At 45.5% G+C, this 25,089-nt stretch overlaps 2 protein-coding genes across 2 annotated transcripts; both read left to right on the forward strand.

The window, feature by feature from the left end:
- Window positions 1–460: 460 nt before the first annotated feature.
- On the forward strand, window positions 461–10,079 carry LOC103124871 (beta-1,3-galactosyltransferase 5-like). The gene is made up of 2 exons (XM_007535630.2): window positions 461–540; window positions 7,228–10,079. Exon 2 carries the CDS (start codon window positions 7,228–7,230, stop codon window positions 8,149–8,151), a length of 924 nt encoding a protein of 307 aa, XP_007535692.2. The 5' UTR covers window positions 461–540; the 3' UTR covers window positions 8,152–10,079.
- Window positions 534–24,339, forward strand: LOC103124872 (beta-1,3-galactosyltransferase 5-like). The gene is made up of 2 exons (XM_007535631.2): window positions 534–614; window positions 23,164–24,339. Exon 2 carries the CDS (start codon window positions 23,164–23,166, stop codon window positions 24,088–24,090), a length of 927 nt encoding a protein of 308 aa, XP_007535693.1. The 5' UTR covers window positions 534–614; the 3' UTR covers window positions 24,091–24,339.
- The last annotated feature ends 750 nt before the right edge of the window (window positions 24,340–25,089 follow it).

Genomic DNA, 25,089 nt, shown 5'->3' on the forward strand with positions numbered 1-25,089 from the left:
GGATTCGTAGTGCAGGCACTGAACCTCAGCAATAACCCTGGAGGCAAAAAAAAAAAAAAAAAGAGAGAGGGAGAGAGAGACAAGAGAGATACCCACAGCCTTGCTCCACCACTTGCAAAGCTTCCCCCGTGTAGGTGGGGGCTAGGAACTTGAACCTGGGTTCTTGCGCACTGTACTGTGAGCGCTTAACCAGCTGCGCCACCATCTGGCCTCTAGGTCATCGTTACACTTAGTTCCTCCTCTTCCACTGGAGTTAATCTTTACCACTTTATTGCCTTGGCTTATGCAAGTAGCCAGCAACAATGTTTCTTCCTCATTCGGCTGCTGGTTCAAAGCTAAGGGCTCACGAAGCCACTGCGACTGTTCCTGGCGTTCTTGGTGCAGGGGCTGCTCCTGGGCGTGAGTCACGCTGGGTCTCTCTGCAGGGCCGGTGGCATCCCTGATTCAAGCATTTGGAGCCCAGCTCTCCCTCCAGAGATGTTTCCTTTCTCTATCAACAGAGCGAACCCTTCTGTGGCTTCCAGAAAGAGTGTCTGAACGGTAAAACAGTTGAGCTTGCTTCTGTTTGTGGCTTGTCTTTGCTGTCTGTGGGTTACCTGCATTGGGAAAAGGAGGTGAGAACATACTTTTAAAAATATTTATTTTTAAATAAATATTTTAAAAATATTTATTTATTTATTCCCTTTTGTTGCTCTTGTTGTTTTATTGTTGTAGTTATTATTGATGTCATTGTTGTTGGATAGGACAGAGAGACATGGAGAGAGGAGGGGAAGACAGAGAGGGGGAGAGACAGACAGACACCTGCAGACCTGCTTCACCGCCTGTGAAGCGACTCCCCTGCAGGTGGGGAGCCGGGGGCTCGAACCGGGATCCTTATGCAAGTCCTTGCTTTTCGCACCACCCGTGCTTAACCCGCTGCGCTACCGCCCGACTCCCGAGATCTTCCTTGTCAGCTCATGGCTGGGGGCTCACCTGGGAATGACCAAGAAGGCTGTCTTGGCTGTGGGACACCTGGGTTATAGGATCGAGAAAACCTTTGTTTTCCTAGAAAGCCGTTTGCTCTAGGAAATAGTAGCAGATACCAAGTTATAAAACTTGAATGAATGACACCAGAAAAAATGATGACTATGGAAATCAGAGCTCAGCCCAGTCCAGCACAAAGTATGCTCCTTACCTTTTACCTGAAGTCACCTGAGTTTTGTAGTTGATGCAAGATTTGGGTGTTTTTTCCTCCACCTGTGTCAGCCCAAAGGCAAGATAGTCATTGCCTAAAAGTATGGAATCTCATTATCTTGTCATCGTCAGAGCTTAAAAAAAAAAATAAAAGGGGCTTTGGAGTTTATAGGAGAAAAAGGACATTTAAAAATTTTTCATTTTGGACCTTATAAGTGGAAGCAAGTGTTTTTAAAAATTATTTTTATTTATTGATTGGGCAGAGACAGCCAGAAATTGAGAGGGAAGGGGGTGATAGAGAGGGAGAGAGACAGAGAGACACCTGCAGCCCTGCTTTATCACTTGCAAAGCTTCCCCCCTGCGAGGGGTTGGGGGAGACTAGGGGCTTGAACCTGGGTCTTTCTGCACTGTAACATGTGCGCTCAAACAGGTGTGCCACCACCTGGCCCCACAAATGCTTTTTTATTTAATTAAAATAAAAATGGTTATTAGAAGAAGAGAATGGGAAAGACCACAGCACTGAAGCTTCCTTTAACGCTGTGAGCCTGGGAGGTGGGCCACACAGTCGGAAAAGCAGTGCTCCACCCAGGTGAGGGGTTTTCCTGGCCCACAGAACAAACCTACATGTAAATAGATTCTATATTATAGATGCACTTTATATATATGATATGCGCATATATGTGCAGCTTTGTTCTTTTATTGATTTAATTAATAATGATGACAAGACCATAGGAGAACAGAGGCACAACTCCACACAGTTCCCACCACCAGAGTTCGTATCCCATCCCCTCCATTGGAAGCTTTCCTCTTCGCAATTTGTTTCAATAGATACAGAGACAGAGAGGCAGAGACTCCAAAGTGCTGTTGAGTTCTGGCTTATGGTAGTGCTGGGGACTGAACCTGGGACTTTGGAGCCTCAGGCAGGAGAATCTTTGTGCATAAGGATTACACTCTCTCCCCCTGCTTCAGCACTCATGAAGATTTCCCCCCTTCAGGTGGGAGCGGGACCTCGAACCTGGGTCCTGGGGCACCTGTGGGATGTCCCCCCATGACACCCCCAAAAGTACCTTATAAAGCAGCTTGCAGGGACTTCCTCAGCCCAATCAAAGGGGGCAAGGCAGTAGGATCCCTTCTCCATGACTGTAGGCAAGACAAAAGTCAAGACGGGCCCAGGGAGCCCCTGGACACCCACCTGCTGTCGGACAGACCTCCGAGCTCAGAGAAAGTGTGAGCAGCCATGGCTAAATCAGCACTCGCCATGTTGGGTACTCCCATACCCAGAGTACACAAAAGCAGACAGAATGATTTTTAATGTTTTTTTAAAAAGCATATATACATTAATCTATTATTGGATAGAGACAGAGAGAAATCAAGAGAGAGGGGGAGGTAGAGAGGGAGAGAGACAGAGAGACACCTGCAGCCCTGCTTCACCACTTGTGAAGCTTTCCCCCTGCAGATGGAAGGAGGGCCTCGAACCCGGGTCCTCGTGAGCTGTGATGTGAGCGCTTGACCAGGTGCGCCACCATATGGCCCCCCAGATGAAATGATTTACTGGGCATCGCAAAAGGATAAAGTCCCTTGCCCCACTGTAATCAAGAGTCTTTCTCACCCCAGGCTGAGCCTTGTAAGCACCCAGGGAGCCTGAAAATAGATACTGGATGTATGGTTTCTCCAAAAAACCCTGTGAATTAATTGATCTGCCTGGTTCCTGGGCATGGGAGTTACAGGTTCTCCAGGTAGAAGCAATGACAGAAGCCAGAACTCCCACCTTCTCCACCCCATAAAGAATTTGGGTTCAGACTCCCAGAGGTGGAGAGATGTCAGGGGAAGATGAGCAGAGGGCTCTGAACCCCGACTCCATCAGGACCCGGAGAGAGAAGAGGAAAAAAGGAGGGACACTTGGTAGTAGTATCAGGTGTAGGTGTGACTTAGAGAGGAAGAGAAGGCAGAACTATAGGAAAAAATGGGCAAAAGATATCTAGACAGATCTGTCTGTCTATCTACCTGTCTATCTATCCATCCATCCATCCATCCATCCATCCACCCACCCACCCACCCATCCATCCATCCATCCATCCATCCATCCATCCACCCACCCACCCACCCACCCACCCACCCATCCATCCATCCATCCATCCATCCATCCATCCATCCATCCATCCATCCATCCATCCATCTATCTATCTATCTATCTATCTAGACAGTTATAGAAATAATAGTCAGCCCACATCTGTGACAATGAGAATGCACTGCAGTTTTCAATGGAGGAAATGGGGACACAGAGCTCTGGGGGTGGGAACAGTGTGGAGTTACACCCTTGTAGTCTTATAATTTTGTAAATCAATAGTAAATCACACACACAAAAAAAATCAGTGGGGTGGATTCTAGCACCGGCCTAGCTGAGACCCTCGGCTCTGGGCTCACACTGCCACCTCGTGGCTAAAAGTGGAAGAGGCAGCTGTGTCGTGATGGATCCTATCTCTTCAGGGACTGTCGTCTGCGGAAATATGATATAATCAGAAATATGATATAATCAGAACACTAACACAGTGTCCTTTCTCCCTAAAGCTGGCTCTATTGCTCCAGGGAGATTCTTTTTTTTCATTCAGATGAAGGAGGGAGAGAGAGAGAGAGTCAAGGTGTGTGCCCTAGGTGCTGAACTATCTCACAGGCCCCAGAGACACTGCAGCACCTCTCCTTGCTCAGTCTCTCCCATGGCCCCTGCTCCATTCCAGGCCACCACCTCCCAGCCATCATGGAGCAGAGCCTCACAGAACCTGGGTCCCCCTGACCTGGCCCGCAGCTCCCCCCTGAGAAGCTCGGCGCCACCTCTGAGCCGTCCTGCTCCCTGTGACCTTCTCACAGTCTCTGACTGACTCACCCGTCTCTCAGCCTGAGATCTAACCCTGCCGGCAGAGACAGCCCGTAACACCACCTGCCGCCTTCCCCACCCTCTCCCTCCCCCCTGACCCCTGTCCGCACCTGGGTACACAGGCCCCACCTGTCCCCCACCTGCCTGCTGCCTCCAGGTCCCCATTCAGGGCCTGTGACATCAGCACCTGCGGAATCTCTGCCCTTCTGGGAGGACTTCCCGGAGCCTCCAGGATTCAGAGACTCCCTTCCTCCTTCCTGCCCGTTCCCAGCGCCCTCTGCTCACAGCCAGGCAGCACACAGAGCCCTGCCCTTTGTTCCCCGTGTGCCCTGGTGCTGAGGAAGGGAGGAAGCAGGAGAGGAAACTTGCTTGATGGAAAGATTAGCTGAGAGAGAGCGAAGCCACATTTCCCCGTAGCAGGCAGAGGGGGTGGGGAGTGGGCGGTGTGTGGTGGGGGGAGTGGAAGGCAGATTGTAAAGGCAAGTTTCCGTGCCCCCCTGAGCCCAGGAGTGGGACGGGGGTCTGAGGATTCAGGGCAGAGAGCAGCGGAAGAGCAGGTGTTCTGTGATCTCTTACAGATGTTTCACAGCTGCGTTCTGAAGTCCTGCTTCCTGTTATCACTCTCAGTCTGGAGTACACTCTTCCAGGGGGTGCAGGGGAGAGGAGAACTTTCATCCTCAGCCTGGAAGGTCTGAATTTCCTTCAGCTCTGCGTGAGGCCCGTGCCAGTGGCGGTGCGTCGCACAGACCTGCTCTTAGACCTCTCAGAAGCAGAGAGGAAAAATCATTGATGTCTGACCTCCCTGGGCAGACGATGTGTCCCTGAACCTCCCCTCCCCAGAGCCCTGCCCCACCAGGGAGAGACAGAAACAGGCTGGGGGTGTGGATCCACCTGCCAGAGCCCATGTTCAGTGGAGAAGCAATGACAGAAGCCAGAGCCCCCACCTTCTGCTCCCCATACAGAATTTGGGTCCAGACTCCCAGAGGGGGAGAAATGTCAGGGGAAGATGGCCAGAGGGCTCTCATATGATACCTCATTTTTGACACTATTAGAATAAATGTATGCTTCTTTCTCAATAAATTATTATAAAGTTATCAATATGCTTAGTCAGTAACTAACAAATATACACTGTATCTATAAAAATGACCCAACTGCTTTTGTGAGGAAAAAAAAAACTGTCTTGGGTCATATAGAAACAGAATACTGGGAGTCGGTAGCGCAGCAGATTAAGCGCAGGGGTGGCGAAGTGCAGGGACCGGCGTAAGGATTCGAGCCCCCGGCTCCCCACCTGCAGGGGAGTCGCTTCACAGGCGGTGAAGTGGGTCTGCAGGTGTCCGTCTTTCTCTCCCCCTCTCTGTCTTTCCCTCCTCTCTCCATTTCTCTCTGTCCTATCCAACAACAATGACATCAATAACAATAATAAGGACAACAAAAAGATAACAAGGGCAACAAAAGGGAATAAATAAATAAATATTAAAAAAAGAAATGTAATACTATTTCCTTTAAAGTTTCAAAATATTATATGGTCCAAGAAATCACATGCACACTCTAGACTCAGAGCCATTTTTAGAAGCTAAGATTTTCGAGGAAAAGGAGACCTGAAACCTTGCAAACATGACCCTCAGTTTAAGTGTTTCCAAAGAAACCAGAGCTGCTTGTCCTTGCTTTCTTCTGAGACAAGAGACCTGTGCTAAGGAGGCAAGAGGAAAAGGAACGATCCCACAGAGCCTGCAAGTAGAGGCGGGTGGGTGTCTTTGAGCTGGGAAGCCTCCATCTTGTCTCTGTGAACCTACCAGTGCAGTTCACCTTCAGTGTGGCTTCCGACAAGTCACGTGGCTCCCCTGGCGTCCATTCCTTCATCTGGGCCTGATGAGTTTAAAAACACTTGACCCGTTCAGCGGGGAAGCCATGACAGAAGCCAGACCTTCCACCTTCTGCATCCCACAATGACCCTGGGTCCATACTCCCAGAGGGATAGAGAATAAGAAAGCTGTCAGGGGAGGGGGTGGGAAACAGAGTTCTGGTGGTGGGAATTGTGTGGAGTTGTACCCTTCTTATCCTATGGTCCTGTCAGTGTTTCCATTTTATAAAGAAAAATTAAAAAACAAACAAAAAACACTTGATTCATCTAAGATACGCTTCTCTCTTTCCAGATAAAAATGTAAGCAGATGTGGTAACAGATACAGTTTTTTTTTCCTTTTTTGAAAAAATAAAGTTTATTTATTTATTTATTTATTTATTTATTTATTTTAACCTCCAGGGTTACTGCTGGGCTCAGTGCCTGCACCATGAATCTACTGCTCCTGGAGGCCACTTTTCCCCCTTTTTGTTGCCCTTGTTGTTTTATCCTTGTTGTGGCTATTATTAATGTTGTTACTGATGTTGTTGGATAGGACAGAGAGAAATGGAGAGAGGAGGGGAAGACAGAGAGGGGGAGAGAAAGACAGACACCTGCAGACCTGCTTCACGGCTCGTGAAGCGACCCCCCTGCAGGTGGGGAGCCGGGGGGCTCTAAACCAGTCCTTGCGCTTTGCGCCATGTACACTTAACCCGCTGCGCTACCGCCTGACTCCCCAAGTTAATCAATTAATTAATTTTTAGAGTTTATTTATTCATGAGAAATGATAGGAGAGAAAGAACCAACATCACTGTGGTACACGTGCTGCCGGGGATTGAACTCGGGACATTATGCTTTAGAGTCCAAAGCCTTATCCACCGCGCCACCTCCCGGACCACCCCAAGTTAATTTATTCTATCAACCAGATTTCTCCCATTTCCCCAGTGCTGTCCTGGACTTCTTATATGCCTCACGGGCAAGGCGTTCCCACTGCAGGAAACATGTGTTGCATTACTGCGACACTCTTAACTTTTGCATTCTGCTTTCTGTTATTCTTTTATAGTGGGCATGATTTTTAAGAGGTCTGGATCTGAATTTGAAGTACGGCTCTTGAGGAGTTTACAAGTCCCACGTATGCTCTAAACCGTGGTTTTCACCTTCAATCTCTTTGAAAGATATGGGCATCCTCTATGTTTTTCTGATAAAACATGACCCTACTTCTCTGTTTTCTGGGGCTTTAGATCCAAGAACTACGAGCCTTCCCCATTCCACCTCCCCAGATAAAGCTGAGCGTGCCTGTCCACACACTTGTGAGGTCTGACCACTGGGTTTTGTTCCTTTTAGATGATGTCCTTGAAAGTGAGGTTGGTGTTTGTTGCCCTCACGGCCCTGGGAGCCCTTCGAATCTACTTCAGCAAGGACAACCTGACTCAGCTTAAATATAATCTCAACACCGAGAGGAGAGACTTCCTGCAGCTCCCCGAGCTCGACTGCGAGCAGAACCCCCCCTTCCTGGTCCTGCTGGTGGCCTCGGCCCAGGACCAGGCGTTGGCTCGCTCTGTCATCAGGGGCACCTGGGGCAGAGAAAGGCTGGTGAGAGGGAAACGCATCAAAACGCTCTTCCTCCTGGGGGCCGGCCCCAACAAGAACCTCTCAGGAGAGGTGTCCCAGGAGAGCTGGCAGCACCGAGACATCATCCAGAAGGACTTTGTGGACACGTATAATAACCTGACCCTGAAGACGCTGATGGGCATGGAGTGGGTCCACCGCTTCTGTCCCCAGGCGGCTTTCGTGATGAAGACAGACACGGACACCTTTGTGAACGTCTATTACCTGACCGACCTGCTTCTGCAGAAGAACAGGACCGCCCGGTTCTTCACGGGTGCCTTGTCTCTGAACAAGTTTCCCATCAGGAACAAGAACAGCAAGTGGTTTGTGAGCACAGAGGAGTATCCGAGGGATAAATACCCTCTCTTCTGCTCGGGCTCTGGCTACGTCTTCTCCAGCGACATCGCAGGGCTGGTCTACAACGTGTCCCGAAGTGTCGCCTTCCTGAAGCTGGAGGACGTGTTCGTGGGGCTCTGCCTCGAACGGCTGAACATCACACCGCAGCCTCTGCACTCAGAGGATGTTTTCTTCCCATTTGGGTTACACTTTTCTGTTTGCCGCTTCAAGAAAATCGTGGCTTGCCATTATGTCAGACCTAAAGCCATGTTGCTGTATTGGAAAGCTCTGGAAAGCTCCCTGGGAGAAGACTGCCCAGCTTGAGTCCGCCCAGTAGCAGAGGACACACTTTGGACACCCCCATGTCCGGCTTCTGAAAGGGTTTTGTTTTACATCTGCCATCACTGAGAATCACCAGGGGGAGGGGAGACAGGAAGCAGGGAGGATGAGGGTGATGTGCTGAGGCACGTTCCAGAGCTCAGCCTGACTGTGAAACTGAAGGATCTCCCAGCCAGCGTTGACGGGCACCCTCTCTGAAGTTCTGCCCTGTTGCATTCAATAATCAACGCACACTAACGTTGTCTAGTTGAAGGGATCCGTCCCTGTCAAATGTTCTGTGTCAGCAAGAATAATTAAGAAACTAAGGAATAAGTGTTGAGGGGGAAGTGACCATGGAGTCATGTGACTAGTTGAATGAGTATCACACTGTCTTTCCCTGGAAGCATCCTTGAGGCAGACATCCCTAAACAGTTCAGTGCCTAAAAATCGCTGTTAAGACTTCTTCCCACCCTCATTCTTCTTGTTTTTCTTTTGCCTCCAAGGTTATCACTGGGGCTTGGTGCCAGCACTATGAACCCACTACTCCTGGTGGCCATCTTTTCTCTTTTATTGGATAGGCAAGAGAGAAATTGAGATAGGAGGGGGCATAGAGAGGGAGAGAAACAGAGAGACACCTGCAGACCTGCTTCACTCCTGTGAAGCGTCCCCCAAGTAGGTGGGGGAGCTGGGGGTTTGAACCCAGATCTTTAAGTGGGTCCTTGAGCTTAGTAGATGCATGCTTAACTGGGTGTGCCCACCACCTGGCCTCTGAGAAGACTTCTTAAATTGAGTGAAGGAGATTTTGAGTCTGTGTCCAAGAACCCTTACCTAAACACCAGACATAGTCTTTCTTTTTTGCCCTCAGGGTCTTCTCTGGGGCTTCAGCTGCATGATTCTTTCTTTTTGATTTAGAGAGGAAGAGAGAGGCAGAGAAAGAAAGAGACCACAGCAGGTGCTTCCCTGAGGTGGTTGGGGACATAATCCTGGTCCTCGTGCTTGACTGGTTGAATCATCTTTCAGCGTCTTCACTAAGTCTATTCTGCAGAGCACCAGACTTTGGTGGCCAGCTGTTAAAAGTTTGTCTCTCTTTGGGGACAACGCATCTTCCTTTCTTGGTCTTCCTCCATGTGCCGAAGCTTCATATCTTTGCCACATCCAAAAAAAAAGTCACTCCGAAGGACCAACATTATATCAAAGCAAGCTCAAAATCCTGTCAGGTCAAGCTCAGAGCTCAAGGTGCTCATTACGAAAATCAGTCACGGGCGAGACTTTGAATAGGAGTCCCGCTGAGATGACACGCCTGCCTCTCCTTGTCTGCACCTGCAAAATGAGAAAGCTCATGTTCCGGATACCATGTGGACAGAGGTGCGATAACAGTTATAAACATTCTTACAACAGTTTCATTTTGGCCACTAGGATTGTTGCTTGGGCTCAGTGTATGCATGACAGCACCACTGCTGCTGGCAGCCGTTTCTGCCCTTTCTCTTTCTGACAGAGGCAGAGAGAAATAGAGAGGGAAGAGGAGAGATGCCTGCAGATCTGCTCTACCACATGTGATGTTTCCCCACTGCAGGTGGGGACTGGGGGCTTGATCCCGTGTTCTTGAGCATGGTAACATTTGTGTTTTATCTGTGATAGCCCCTTAGTGTTCCTATAACAAAAGAAAGAAAGGAATCCTTGGTTCTAAGCAGGTTTTCAATCTAGTGGGACCAACCAACTCCATTTAGCCTTTAGTGTCAAGAGCAATACATGGTGATCTAGATCCCTTTATCTGAGTCTCTGTTTTGTATTTTTGGGGAGAGTCAACTGGTCTACTTCCGAGTCAGATATAACATAATAAATACATTGACAGTCTCTGGATTTAATGTCTAGATATACTTGATAGAACTATTTTTGTACGTAAACTATTTTTGCACAAACCACTTGACATGTACATTTAAATTGGATTCATTTTATTGTATGTAAATTATGTCTCAATAAAGTTGCTTTGAAATCATTTTATTTTATCTTATTTTAGACAGAAACAGAGTGGCAGAGGGAGACAGAGTGAAAGGAACCACAGCAGCAAACTTCCTTTAGTGTGGTCTGAGACAGGTTTGACCCTGGGTCACACATGTGGCAATGCAGTACATTACCCAAGTGAACTGTTTTCCCAGTGCTAACATTGATTATTATTATTTTTTGCCTCCAGGGTTATTGCTGGGGCTCAGTGCCTGCACCATGAATACACTGCTCCTGGAGGCCATCCCCCCTTTTGTTGCCCTTGATGTTGTAGCTTTGTTGTGGTTATTATTATTATTGTTGATGTTATTCGTTGTTGGATAGGACAGAGAGAAATGGAGAGAGGAGGGAAAGACAGAGAGGGGGAGAGAAAGACAGACACCTGCAGACCTGCTTCACCGCAGGTTGAAGCGACTCCTCTGCAGGTGGGGAGCTGGGGGCTTGAACCGGGATCCTTACGCCAGTCCTTGCACCTGGTACCACGTGTGCTTAACCTGCTGTGCTACAGCCTGACCCCCGATTAATTTTTTTAATAAGGAAAAGACCTCTGATTCCACCTTGCCATGCCACCTCTAATAATGTTTTCAAAGTTAAAGGGTTTTGATTCTGCAAAGAACAGCCACAAAGCTTTTAGAGTTCTACTTCTCCTTCTTCATAGCATCTAGAAAGGAGAAGTCTCACTGATACAGCTTTTATTGGTGAGAAAAAAGTGTGCTCCAGCTTTCTGATTGTCTTGATTTTGATCCATGAGGGTGTATTAAACATGCTATGAGTATAACAATAATACTATTATTAAAGAATTAATGACAGAGAAATTACTCAACTGGTAGAAAGTAGTATTTGTAAACCTGGGTTCAATCCCCAGTACTGACTATATTAGAGTGAAACTCTCTCTGCCTCATATGAAATCATCAAAATAAATATGTTCTAAAAGAATAAGTATCAGCAAAAGTAGAAGTGATAAAAATGCAGAGACTTCTCAGGGAGTTCAAGGATTAGCAGAACAAAGAGGAAGCCAGCATAGAAAGGGCCAATAGGAGTGCATGTTTCAACAAAGTCGGAAATTTACATGCAACTTGTGAAGACTAAACTAGTAGGTGTTATTTTACTAAACAGTCTCTAATGATCATGAGAATGTCTTATTCCCAAAATGCATGACTTTTGAGTGACACCATACTTACTATGTTTGGGGCATATTAATACTTGAGAGTAGGGACTTCTAGAGGTGTGGCTTCTTCTTCTTCTAGCGTTAGCCCCAAGGAATAGCAGCAACTGAGTTTTGTCTTCCCTGGTCAACTAGGAACAGCAAAGAGGATCACATGAGAACACAACAAGATAACACTAAGATCACTCCAGGAACCCACCATTTCAGGGGTAAGTGCAAGCATGTGTGGCTCATGAATAGATAGGGGTTTAAGGAGAGAGTCCTGGGGCTAAAAGTCTGTACCTACTCGGTAGCAGTTGGTACCGACTTGGCAGTCTGCCAGTTGAAACACCACCTCCAGTCTAAGTTTTTTATTTTTTAAATATTTATTTATTTATTCCATTTTGTTGCCCTTGTTTTTTATTGTTGTAGTTATTATTGTTGTTGTTGTTGCTGGATAGGACAGAGAGAAATTGAGAGAGGAGGGGAAAACAGAGAGGAGGAGAGAAAGATAGACACCTGCAGACCTGCTTCACTGCCTGTGAAGTGACTCCCCTGCAGGTGGGGAGCTGGGGGCTTGAACTGGGATCCTTACGCTGGTCCTTGTGCTTTGCGCCACCTGTGCTTCACCCGCTGTGCTAACGTCCAACTCCTCAGTCTGAGTTTTATCAACAGAAAACTGCTGAAGGGAGGAGAACTTAAGCCTCACCAATTTACAACTATGGGTCTCCACTGCTGTTGCTTCTCAGGGACTTCTCAGGGAACAACAGCAAGGAAGCCTTATATTGACATTGGGGGACAGAGAGCTAGTCAGGTGACTCAGGAGAAAAATCTACACTCCTGGTGGCCTGGAAGTGTGTCTATATTGTAGGAACCTTTTCCTATCATTCTCATGATAAGTTAGGCAAAAAGGGTGAATGATTCTCTTAGAAATTAGGATTTATTCAGAAACACAGGACCACAGAGCACTGCTTGGCTCAGTTCTAGCTGGGAACTTGGACCCTCAGGGCATAGAATTCTCTTTGCATAACCACTGTGCTATTTATTCCCCCCCCCATTTTATCTCTTGGTCACCAGTGAGTGATTAAGCTAAAAAACTCTACTTATAGTTAAAAAGTCTGTGGGATCCCACAGCATGCAGAGAAGATGAAGAAGATAAACCGCTCTAATAGCCACTGTGCTTCCCCTAGGGGTTGAAATAACATTGAAACAACTGTTAATTTCCACAGATGTGAACTCTTTAAGTAACTTAATTGGACTCAAGTCAATTCGGGCAGGTGTGATTAGTGGATAAAAAATACTGAGAGAGGGACCTCATAACACACTATATACAGTGGTTAAACCAAGAAGAAACATTGGAGAAATGAACCAGCACAAAAGCCCAGCTAAAAGCCTACCCCCAAGATAGGAGCACATAAGAATGAAGACAGCATTCAAACACTAATGGAGGCATTAGTCACAGGAATGAGGAAAGAATTTGAAAGTAATATAAAAAAAATCAGGAAATAGCAAATGAGGCCCTGAAAGAAAATACTAATTATCTCGAGGTAATTAAAGAGCTGAAAGCTAAAATAGCTGAGCTTAGAGCAAAACTAGCTGAACAAACCAATACAGCATTGGAGCAGGGTTATAAAATAGTTGAGGTACAGAAAACAATAGAGGGGAGAGAGAGAACAGAATAAGTGAGGCAGAAAACAGAAAATTGAGGATGAATTAGAGAAAACAAAGAGGTAAGAGATCTCAAAAAGAGATTAAGAGATACTGAAAACAACAGCAGAGACATATAGGATGACTTCAAAAGAAGTAATTTATGCATTATTGGCTTACCAGAAGAAGAAAGAGAGGGAGAAGAAACCATTCTATAGGATATAATAGCCGAGAACTTCTCTAGTCTAGACAACATGCTATGAGTGAGTATTTAAAGTTGTGGGCTTATTTTTTAATTCATTTCTTCATGTTAAGTTTGAGAGTTTTGAATTTCTTCATGTTTTCTGAAAATTAATCTTCTAAATTCTTTCTCTGATAAATCTTCTGGGTTAGAATCATTATGAATCTGTGTAATGGCTTCATTCTTGTAGCTGACACTAAAATTTTTTTTTTCTCATTTGGTTTGGATTTGACTATTAATTATCAGGTGATGTGGTCTGTGACTGTAGTGCTGGGGTTCTAAGTGCATGCTTGTTGTGGAAGAGGGAATGACTTTGGAAGGGATGAGATGCTGATATGTCTCTTTAATAGGGTCCAAATGCAGGGGAAGGGCTCCATTCTACAAAGAATGGCTGATTTCTGGTAGTGTCACAGAGATACAATGTTCTGTATTTTGGTTCTCCTTGGTGTTATCCTGGGGTTGACTCCAGAAATTGTGGCAACTATTGATCTCAGCCACAGCTGTGAACTCTCATGGGCCCTCCACAACTGCCACTGTCACCATTGCTACTATGGACTCGCTAGCTGCCACCATTGCCACCGCTGTGAACTCCCTAGCTTCAAGCTCGCCCACTAAGAAATTCCAGGCTGTAGATAAAATCCTAATTCCGAAATTGTACTGTGAGTTGTGGGAAGCTATATTTTAGCCTCCTCCTCCTCCTTCTTCTACTTCTTCATATTTACATTTTCTTCAATAGAGCATTTTATTAATTATTATTTTGATGTTCATCTTTGTTTTTTATCTTTTATTTATTTTATTTGTTTTTTAATTTTAATCTTTATTTATTTGATAGAGACAACCAAAAATTGAGAGGAAGGAGGAGATAGAGAGAAAAAAATAAGAGAGACACCTGCAGTCATGCTTCACCACCTGTGAAGCTTTCCCTCTGTAGGTGGGGACCAGGGGCTCAAACCCAGGTCCTTGTTCACTGTAACACGTGTTGTTAACCAGGTGTGCCACCACTGGCCCCACGTTTTATTTTTTTTATTACTGACTTAATATTGACTTACAAGATTCTAAGATAATAGGAGTATAATTCCACACAGTTCTCATCACCAGAATTCTGTGTTCCATCCTTTCCATAGGAGACTTCCTTATTGTTTATCCCTTGGGAGTATGGACCAAAATTCTTAATGGGGTGCAGAAGGTGGGAGTTATGGCTTCTGTAATTGCTTTTCCACTGGACATGGGTGGATCCATACCCCATCTTTCCCTAGTGGGGTAGGGGGTCTGGGGAATGGTCCCAAGAAACACTGATGAGGTCATCTGCCCAGGGAAGTCAAGATGGAATTATAGCAGCATCTGCCACTTGGTGGTTGGAATGCAGTAAGATGAAAAGCAGGACAGACTGTTTAATGAACAGGAACTGTAAAGTGAGAATAAAGCAGACAAATGTAAGGACCTTCGGGTAGAAGGAAGTAAGGAAGCCTATTTTAGGAATGTACCTAGGAGTGTGTATCTTAATAATCTTTGCTTGATTTTGTGGCCCCTGCAGGACCTTGCTCTCAATGTGGACCAACAATGGTAGGGAATGTCCCATTCTCTGAAGGTAGGGTGGATAACATACTCTACCTACCACCTAAGGAAGATGGGTCCTTGTATGTTCCTAGCCGTGACCACAGGGCTAAGCTCAGACCTACAGGGATGCAGAGGCTACATAGGCTTCTAAGCTGAATTTGAGCCCCATTTCAAACTGGTAGGGTTTACAGTTAAGAATATTTATATATTTTTTCCATATTTGGGAGCTACTCTCTTCCCTGATCCAGCTTTCTAGTCCTTTTTCCAACTATGACACCATCTCCCTAGACAATAACTTGGGTTTACCTACATGTTAGATGTCAGGCTCAAGCAAAAACTAAAAAGTAAAGTAAAATCATGGGCCCCTTTGAATATACCTGAAATAGACTTACTAGCTTTTTCTAAAATGTAGACCCCCAAATCTTCATCTGCAATATACTTGCCTCTAGGTTCATGATTAGTCAACAATTTGTTTGGCTTTATATGTTAACTTCTTTTTAGCCATCAGGTTCCAGATGCTACCATGATGTCAACCTTGGGCAGGTGATCCCACCAATGTGTCCTGGAACCCCACCTCCCCAGAACCCTGCCCCACTAGGGAAAGAGAGTGGAAGGCTGGGAGTATGGATCCACCTGCCAACAACCATGTTCATTGGAGAAGCAATTACAGAAGCCAGACCTTCCACCTTCTGTACACCCAATAACGATCCTGGGTCCATGCTCCCAGAGGGACGACGAATAGGGAAGCTATCGGGGTGGGATATGAAGTTCTAGGGGTGGGAATTGTACCCCTCTCATCTTATGGTCTTGTCAATGTTACCATTTTATAAATAAAAATTAAAAGAAAAATCTTTGCTTGAGCTTGGTAGCTAACATGGTTGTGGACTAGAAATATTGTCTGGGAAGATGGTGTCACAGTCGAATGTAGAACTAGGAACAGGATCAGGGCAGATAGTTGCTTGCAAACTTGAAGAAGATATATAAATGCATTTAACCGTTCACCACAATGATCTAGCCTGGGGCCCACATCTGTTCATATTTAGCACTGGAGCGTGTACAGCCTCTGATTCCCTGTCAGACTGAGTTCACAGTCCATGGTCTCAGCTGGGACAGCTTGAGTCTTCTTAGGCCTTTGCCCACATTCAGGCAGTGCTGCTGTTTCCTTTCCCAGAACAGCTAGTGTGCTGTGGTGCCTCTCTTTGGGCTAGAGTGTTGGAACATTGCTTGTGTGCAGGGAGACAAGTCTACTTTTGTGTAAGTGGCCCTGGATTAGCTCTGGAAGACCTAGAGTTATTATGTTTTTTTTTTTAAAAAAAGTCTTTTTATTTATTTTTGAAATATTTATTCCCTTTTTGTTGCCCTTGTTGTTGTCATTATTGTTGTTGCTGTCATTGTTGTTGGATAAGACAGAGAGAAATGGAGAGAGGAGGGGAAGACAGAGAGGAGGGAGAGAAAGTCAGACGCCTGCAGACCTGCTTCACCGCCTGTGAAGCGACTCCCCTGCAGGTGGGGAGCCGGGGGCTGCAACCCGGATCCTTAAAAGGTCTTTGTGCTTCCTGCCATGTGCCTTAACCTGTTGCACTACGGCCGGACTCCTTAGAGTTAACCTTTATCACTGTTTTATTTGCTTGGTTTATAATATGTAGCTAGCAATAATGATCCCTCCTCATCCTGCAGCCAGCTTAAATCTGGTGGATCATGTCACCGTTGTGACTGTTACTGGCGTCCTTTGCCTGGAAGTTCCTCATCGCCTGGTGAGGTCAGGCTAGATCTCTCTGCAAGGCCAGTAGCATCCCTGATCCAAGTCTGCAGAATCCAGACCTTTCTCCAGCAGGGTTCCCTTTCAGTATCAATGAAGCGAACTCTTTTGTAGCTTCCAGAGAGCCAGACCCTGGAAGGTAAAAATGTTGACCCTGCTTCTGTTTGTAGCTTGTCTCTGTGTTGTCTGCTCCCATGTCCTGCTCAGTTCTTCCACTTTGCTGGAGATGGTTCATCTGCATTTGGAAAGTGAGTTGAGAACATACTTCTTGCCAGCCCATCACTAGGGGCTCACCTGGAATGGCCATGGGGGGCATTGTGGTAGGGGGACACCTGGTTTGTAGGATAGAGGAAAACCCATCCTTTCCTACACAGTTTTTGTGTTATTTCCCTTAGGGAATCATTGCAAATACTAAATTACAGTAGTTTAAGTAAAAGAACCATAAGATATGGCTAATAGGGAAATGAAAATACATTAAATTGACCACAAACTCTACTTCTTATGTTAACATGAAGTCATTGGAGCAATGTAATTGATGCAATGTATTAAGTTTTTATTTGAGAAGTTTTATCTCTCACTGTGTAAGTCCAAATGGAAATTAAGAATCAAATGTGTATATGGTATCTCATCTTTTTTATTTTTTATGTTTTTGATATTTATTTATTTATTCTCTTTTGTTGACCTTGTTGTTTTATTGTTGTAGTTATTATTGTTGTTGTTGTTGATGTCATCGTTGTTGGGTAGGACAGAGAGAAATGGAGAGAGGAGGGGAAGACAGAGAGGAGGGGAGAAAGAGAGACACCTGCAGACCTGCTTCACCGCCTGTGAAGCGACTCCCCTGCAGGTGGGGAACCAGGGGCTTGAACCGGGATCCTTACACCGGCCCTTGAGCTTTGCACCACCTGTGCTTAACCTGCTGTGCTACCGCCCAACTCCCATAATCTTTTTAAAATGATTGTATTTATTTATCTATTTTTATTATCTTTATTTATTTATTGGATAGAGCAAGCCAGAGATCAAGAGGGAAAGAAGCGATAGGGAGAGAGACGGAGAGACACCAGTAGCCCCGATTCACCACTTACAAAGCTTTACCTCTGCAGGTGGGGACCAGGGGCTCAAATCTGGGTCCTTGCGCACTGTAACATGTGCGCCCAACCAGGTGCGTCCCCCTGCTGGCTCTAGTCTCTCATAATCTTGTTATCTTCAGGACTTTAAAAAAAATGAGCTAAGATTTGGTATTTGTAGGAAAGAAGCAAGTACATTTAGATATAAGCTTTTCTTAGAGGTAGGAAAGAAGCAAGTACATTTAGATATAAGCTTTTCTTAGATATAAGCTTTTCTTTTCTTAGAGGTGCAGAGAGGGAGGGAAAGAAACCGCAGCCCCAGCGCTTCCTTCCACGCCGTGGGGGCCAGGCTCCGGCCGGGCTGAGCACATGGCAAAGCAGCACGCCGTGCATGTGAGCTATTTTACTGGCTCATGAGGAAGATGGGCTTTCACAATGTTCTCAGAGTCCAACATTCCTACTAATCACTATTCCCACCCCAAGGCAGTACTGTGCAAACCAGCCCTCAGGGGGTTCAAAGTCTTTTCTAGTTCAACTGAAGGGCGACTATGCAGACAGATAGCTTCTCCATGAGCAGTGCCGGCATGGGCGTTGGTAGGTGGACCCCTCCCTCCCAGCCTGTCTCTGTCTCTCCCTAGTGGGGCAGGGGTCTGGGGAGGGGAGGTTCCAGGATGCATGGGTGAGATCGTCTGCCCAGGGAACTCAGGATGGAATATCATGGTAACATCTGCAACTTGGTGGCTGAAAAGCATTCAGCTATAAAGCAGGACAATTAGTTTAGTAATCAGGAACCTAAAGGTCAGAACAGAGTAGCCAGGACTAAGGGTCTTGGTGTGCGAAGAAGCTAGGACGTCCGTTTTTGATATATTACAAGGGGGTCCATGGCTTTAGCTATTTTTGTCTTTGCCCAACAGCTAACACACAGATTTTTATAGTTGACTTGATTGACTGTCTATCTCAGGTTGTTTTGATGTTTTCAGAAAGACTTGGAGTTACCTTTATCTTTATCTTTTTTTTTTCTTTCAATTTTTATTTATAAAAAGGAAACACTGACAAAAACCATAGGATAAGAGGGGTAGGACTCCACACAATTCCCACCACCAGAACTCCGTATCCCATCCCCTCCCCTGATAGCTTTCCCATTCTTCAATCTTCCACAGATATTGATTTATAAGATTGTTCCACTAGGAAGCCTGGGGAAACAAGGTGCTGGCCAAGGGGTTGCCAAGGCTGAGGCTCAGAGGGCTCTTCAAGGGGAGGGCTCCCTGGCAGACCCACACCAGGCCGGGTTCATTCTACCCACTCCCCACTGAGCTGATGAGCTTTGAACTTTGCTGTCCTCTGAGACCTCAGGGGATGAGCTGGGAGAGCTGGTACTCAGATACCCAGTGACAGCATCACCTACTGGGGCTAATTAGCTGGGGATTCACTGCACAACCAGGGGTTTGTTGTTCCGAATGTTTCCTGTTCCACCCCAAGCAAATGTTTGCTAAGCAAATCCACAGGGCAATCAAGGCTCCACGAGAGAATGTTGAAGACCTGCGTCAGAGGCAAGTCAGAATAGAATAAAACTGGCTATTTAAATACACCCACAGAGACTTCTCCGAGGACCATCTGGGGAGGCAAATAATGTGTTTTTTCATTTATGAAACATCATAAAAGATGGGTTCCTTTTCGCATTATGAGACTGTGCACATCAGTGGCTTTGTCCCCAGCTTGGGCTACGCTGAGTGTTAAGTGGGGCTTTAGTGGATAGGTAAAGGAACGAGACTAAAGCCTTGAAGGACAGATTATCAACAAGATATCTAATTTTTCAGTTGATTCCAACCTGAGTATGGCTAACTTGAAGTTTGCTCAAAAGTCGCTTTCATAGCGGTCCTGCTAGCTCATGACATTATTTAAGCTCAGGGTCTCAAGACTCGGATCTTTCCTCACTATGCCAATTTCGTGGGTACTGGCACCTGTTTTCCCTTCTCCACAACACAGTCAACCTTTTATTAGAATAAAGGTTTTATTTATTTATTAATGAGATAGGAGGGGAGAGAGAAAGAACCAGGCATCACTCTGATGCGTGTGCTGCGAGGGATCGAACCCGGGCAAACCTCATGCTTTAAGGTCCAGTGCTTTATCCCCTGTGCCACCTCCTGGACCACTCAGCCTTTTTTGTCTAATTTAGCTAACCCCTTTCTTCCCTTCCCTCTAGAAGTTGGCATTGCGTTCTTGTAATCTATTTGTTTTCACCTGGCTAAATATTATTTTGTAGATTTTACTTCCTACTATGAGCAATCATGTGGTATTTGCATTTCTCCATCTGATTTATTTCACTGAGCGAGAGCCAATCACCTTTCCGCCATGTTTAAACAAGTACAATGAGTCCATCTTCTTTTATAGCAGAGTAGTTCACCGTGTAGACAGATCACACCTCTGTGTCCTCCCATTTATCAGAGAACATTCTGGTTGCTCCAACATCTGGTTTCTAGTGAGTGTAATGATTCAATAAGCATAGTCTTTTATATGATTCTTTGAAATAACTGTCTTGTCCTCACTGGAGATGTACAAAGAAATGGCACAATTGAATCATATGGAGTTTCTATTTCTAGTGTTTTGAGAAGTTTCCATAGTATTTTCCACAGTAGTTGCACCAGTTTCCAGTCCCACCAACAGTGTAGAAGACTTTATTTAATCACACAGCCTCTTCAACACTTGATACTTTTCACCTTTGTGATAGTAGTTCTTCTTGTGTTTATCAGACGGTAGCTTACTGTGGTTTTCATATGCATTTCACTATTTGCATGTAGCTGTGAATATCACTTCAGGTTTTGGCCATCTTTCCACCATCTTTGGAGAAGATATCAAGGTCTCTTGGCTTTTGGGAGATTGAAAATAAAAGTTAAAATTAGATAGAAATCAAAGCTACTAACTTTTTCCACTAGGAGAATATGGCTGAGAGATTTTTTTTTTTCCTGGAACTGAACTGAATATTCCTTTAACTCAGTTCCTCTCAGTTTTATAAAGAAAGGGTTCTTTTTTTTTTTGCTCTATAAATGTGTGTGTGTGTGTGTGTGTGGTGTGTTATACTCTGATTCATCTGCTTCTAAGTGAATTTTTTTTTTTGTGATCACTTCTAATAAATCCATTTTTCATGGTGAAATATCTGGTTGCCTTTTTGTTTGAGGTCACCATTCACAGAGAGTCTTTTTTCTTCTCTAAATCTTAGGGATACATCTTAAAATATACAATCTACAGTTCCCGAGAAAATATTCACTAGTATTTTTTATGTTTCTTGTGGGTCTTAGCTAAGAAATGGAGCTATGATATATAGTAATTTCCTCAACCAATTTCTAAATTCTCGAATTACAAGAAGACCTGAAGTCTGCTCTCTCTGGTTTTTGGCCTTAACTTATCCTGACTGATTTTCATTTTGTCCTAATCTCATAGGGGTTAGTGGCCTGATAGAGAAAAACATCACCTCCAGAGACCAGAGTGTCCCAAGAGCCAGCAGCCACTCATCTGAGAAAGAACCGCTGAAACTTTTAGTTCTATCAGAATTCCACAAACAATAATATAACACAGCTCTCTGCACAGCAGCCTGCTGACTGTTGACCTTACCAATCATGGTTCCAATTCTTTTATGGATTTACAATCCAGAGGTCACATGTTCTGCCCTGTTCTATATCTACGGATCAGCCTAGACTTCCAGCAACATGGCTGCTGACTTCCCACTCACCCTATTTTATATTTTATTTTATATTTATACATGACGTGACTTGTCAGTTGTGAGAGATCCCCTCATTTTCAGATACGTTTTTTTCCCATTAATGCCATCAGAATACAAATCTGGAATATATAATAACAATAGTGATAATAACAATATCATCACAATTATTATTTCGCCTTCAGTGTTATCACTGGAGCTGGGTGCCAGCACTACAAATCCACTGCTCTCAGAGGCCATTTTTCCTTTTCCCCCTATTTTATTGGACAAGACAGAGAGAAATTGAGAGGGGAGGGGAAGACAGAGAGGGAGAGAAAGAGAGACACCTACAGACCGGCTTCTTCGCTCATGAAACTTTCCCCCGCAGGTGGGTCCTCCTGGACGGTGATACATGGGCCTAACTAGGCGTGCCGCTAGTCCCAGAAAGCTGGGTTATTATGCCCAGTAACACTCAGATGTGCACTAGTAGCCCTCTTTGCTTTCCCAACTAGTAGATGTTTTCTATATGATTTGGGGTCACTTAGGCCACCACCCCACACTCTATTATCAGATGTGGGTCTCACAATGTAGCCTCCCAGCTGGGCTCCACTGTGGGCCAGAGGGCGGGGTGGAGTCACCGAGGAGACAGTGTCATCTCAGCTTTTCATTTTGTACTTTATTAGCTAATTTTTTTTTTAACGTTAGAGCTTTTTTGAGTAATGGTTTATATTATAGTCTTTTTTTTTGGTCACCACTCCCATCACCAAAGGCCTGTCCCCCCATCCACACACCCATAGGTAACCACTCTAGTTCTCCCGCAGTCTTAGCTACAGGCTCACGTTTTCCACGTTTGTATGTTCAGTTCTCTGTATTCCGTATGTGAGTGAAGCCACCCTGGAGTGTCCTTCCCCTCCTGACTGGCTTCACTGAGCATCATCTTCTCCAGTTCCATCCACCTTATCCCAAAGGACAAAAGATCACCTTTTTTATTGCTGAGTAATAGTCTGCTGAGTATATGTCCCATAGCCTTTTTATCCATTCATCAGTTCAAGGGCATTTTGGCTGTTTCCAAGCTTTTGCTGTTGTGAATAAAATTGCTATGAACATGGGGGTACATATGTCCATTCAGATCAGTGTGATTCTATCTTTTGGGTAAGTGCCTAGGAGTGGGATCGCTGGGTTTGTGTAAGGCTTCTCCACACTCTTGTCCAGTGTGGCTGCTCCGTTTTTCATTCCTATCAGCAGTGCAGTAGAGTTCCCTACCACAGCCCCCCCCCCCACATCCTCTCCAACACTGGTCTTCTCTTGTTTTATTGATGAAGCCCATTCTCACAGGTGTGAGGCAGAATCTCCATGTGGTTTTACTTTGAATTTCTCTGGTGATGAGTGAACTGGAGCATTTCCACATGTGTCTGTGGCCATGTGTATCTCTTCTTTAGCGAACCATCTATTCATATCTTCTGTCCACTTTTTTTTTTTATTGGGTTGTTCTTTTTCTTTTTGTGGAGCGGTAGGAGCTATTTATAAATGTTTGAGTCTCAAGTCTTTCTAAAGGAGGAAGTGGAGGCTCCCAGTGTACTGGTATTCTGATACTCAGTGACAATGTCAGCTACTGGGGCTAAGTAACTAGGGATTCATTATACAACTAGGGGTTTGTTGTCTCTCATGTTTCCTGTTACTGGGACTGGCTCCCCAGAAGCCAGGAGACTGCTTCCTGCCCTGTGACCTTGACCTTCCCCTGGAGCGGAAGGTCTTGGCATGCTTTATACCTCCCTGCTTAACACAGACCCCACTTCTCTGGTGTCAAGGGCTTCAGATCCAGGAGCCAGCAGCCTTAGTCTGTTCCCTGTCTCACCTTCCCGTGTAAAGTGCACCATGGCCTCAAGACCATCATGTTTTTATGTCTTTCAGATGATTTCTGTGAAGACAAGGTTGATGTTTGTTTCCCTGGTGGTCCTGGGAGCCCTTTATTTCTATTTCAGTGAAGATAAACTGAGTCCAATTAAATATAATCTCAACACCGAGAGGAGAGACTTCCTCCAGTTCCCCGAGCTCGACTGCGAGCAGAACCCCCCCTTCCTGCTCCTGCTGGTGACCTCGGCCCAGGACCAGGCGTTGGCTCGCTCTGTCATCAGGGGCACCTGGGGCAGAGAAAGGCTGGTGACAGGGAAACGCATCAAAACGCTCTTCCTCCTGGGGGCCGGCCCCAACAAGAACCTCTCAGGAGAGGTGTCCCAGGAGAGCCGGCAGCACCGAGATATCATCCAGAAGGACTTTGTGGACACGTATAATAACCTGACCCTGAAGACACTGATGGGCATGGAGTGGGTCCACCGCTTCTGTCCCCAGGCGGCTTTCGTGATGAAGACAGACACGGACACCTTTGTGAACGTCTATTACCTGACTGACCTGCTTCTGCAGAAGAACAGGACCGCCCGGTTCTTCACGGGCTTCTTAAAAATGAAGGAGTTTCCCATCAGGAACAAGAACAGCAAGTGGTTTGTGAGCACAGAGGAGTATCCGAGGGATAAATACCCTCCCTTCTGTTCGGGCTCTGGCTACGTCTTCTCCAGCGACATCGCAGGGCTGGTCTACAACGTGTCCCGAAGTGTCGCCTTCCTGAAGCTGGAGGACGTGTTCGTGGGGCTCTGCCTCGAACGGCTGAACATCACACCGCAGCCGCTGCACTCAAAGAACACTTTTTTCCCAGTCACAGTACCCTTCTCCATTTGCCGCTTCAAGAAAATTGTGACTTCCCATTATGTCAGACCTAAAGCCATGCTGCTCTATTGGGAGGCTCTGGAAAGATCTCTGGGAGAAGACTGCCCTGCTGTGTGAGTCACCATGCAATGAGGACATGCTTTGGATACCCACACAAGTATTTAGAGAGTAAATGTGTATTTCTGTCTTTTATATATATATTTTTGGCTGAGCTTGGGTTGTATGCATGCATGACTTCATTGCTCCAGGCCAAGTTTGTCCTTAAGACAGAGAGACAAAGATACCTCAGCACTGAAGCGTATTCGGTCGCCATAGTGCCTCTGTGGTGTCCCTGGGCTCCAGTCTGGCTTGAGTGCGTGGCCATGCATGTTCTCTGCCCGTTCAGCCATATTCTAGTCCAGTGACTGTTTGCAGTAAATGTGGAAAGCTAAATGGCTCTGTGTCAAGGACTCACAACCAGGAAGCGCATGTGTGCTAAGGGCAGAAAGGAATTCAGTAATTCTCTGTAACTAGTCCAAATTTCTATGCAGGTGACATCTTGGAGGAGAATATTCAATGTACTCTCTCTATTTCCCTACAGCGTATAACATACAGGGTCTGTGAACATTTTTTTATTTTCTTATTTTTTTAAATTTCTTTATTGGGCAATTAATGTTTTACATTCGATAGTAAATATGATAGTCAGTACATGCATAACATTTCTCAGTTTTTCATATAACAATACAACCCCCACTAGGTCCTCTGTCATCCTTCTTGGACCTGTATTCTCCCCTCCCCTGCACACCCCAGAGTCTTTTACTTTGGTGCAATACACCAATTCCAGTTCAGGTTCTACTTGTGTTTTCTCTTCTGATCTTGTTTTTCAATTTCTGCCTGAGTGTGAGATCATCCCATCTTCCTCCTTCTGTTTCTGACTGATTTCACTTCACATGAATTTTTCAAGGTCCATCCAAGATGGGCTGAAAACGGTGAAATCACCATGTGCACATTTTTGAGTAGACATGGAAGCTGGATCTAATTTTGAACATTCTTCTTATCCTGATTCAGAGTCCAGGACACATGAGGGGTGATGCTTTGACAGGGAGGAGGCTGCTGGGTAATTCCCACAATAATACT

The sequence above is a fragment of the Erinaceus europaeus genome, unplaced genomic scaffold (assembly GCF_950295315.1).
Source record: "Erinaceus europaeus unplaced genomic scaffold, mEriEur2.1 scaffold_310, whole genome shotgun sequence".
NCBI lineage: Eukaryota > Metazoa > Chordata > Mammalia > Eulipotyphla > Erinaceidae > Erinaceus > Erinaceus europaeus.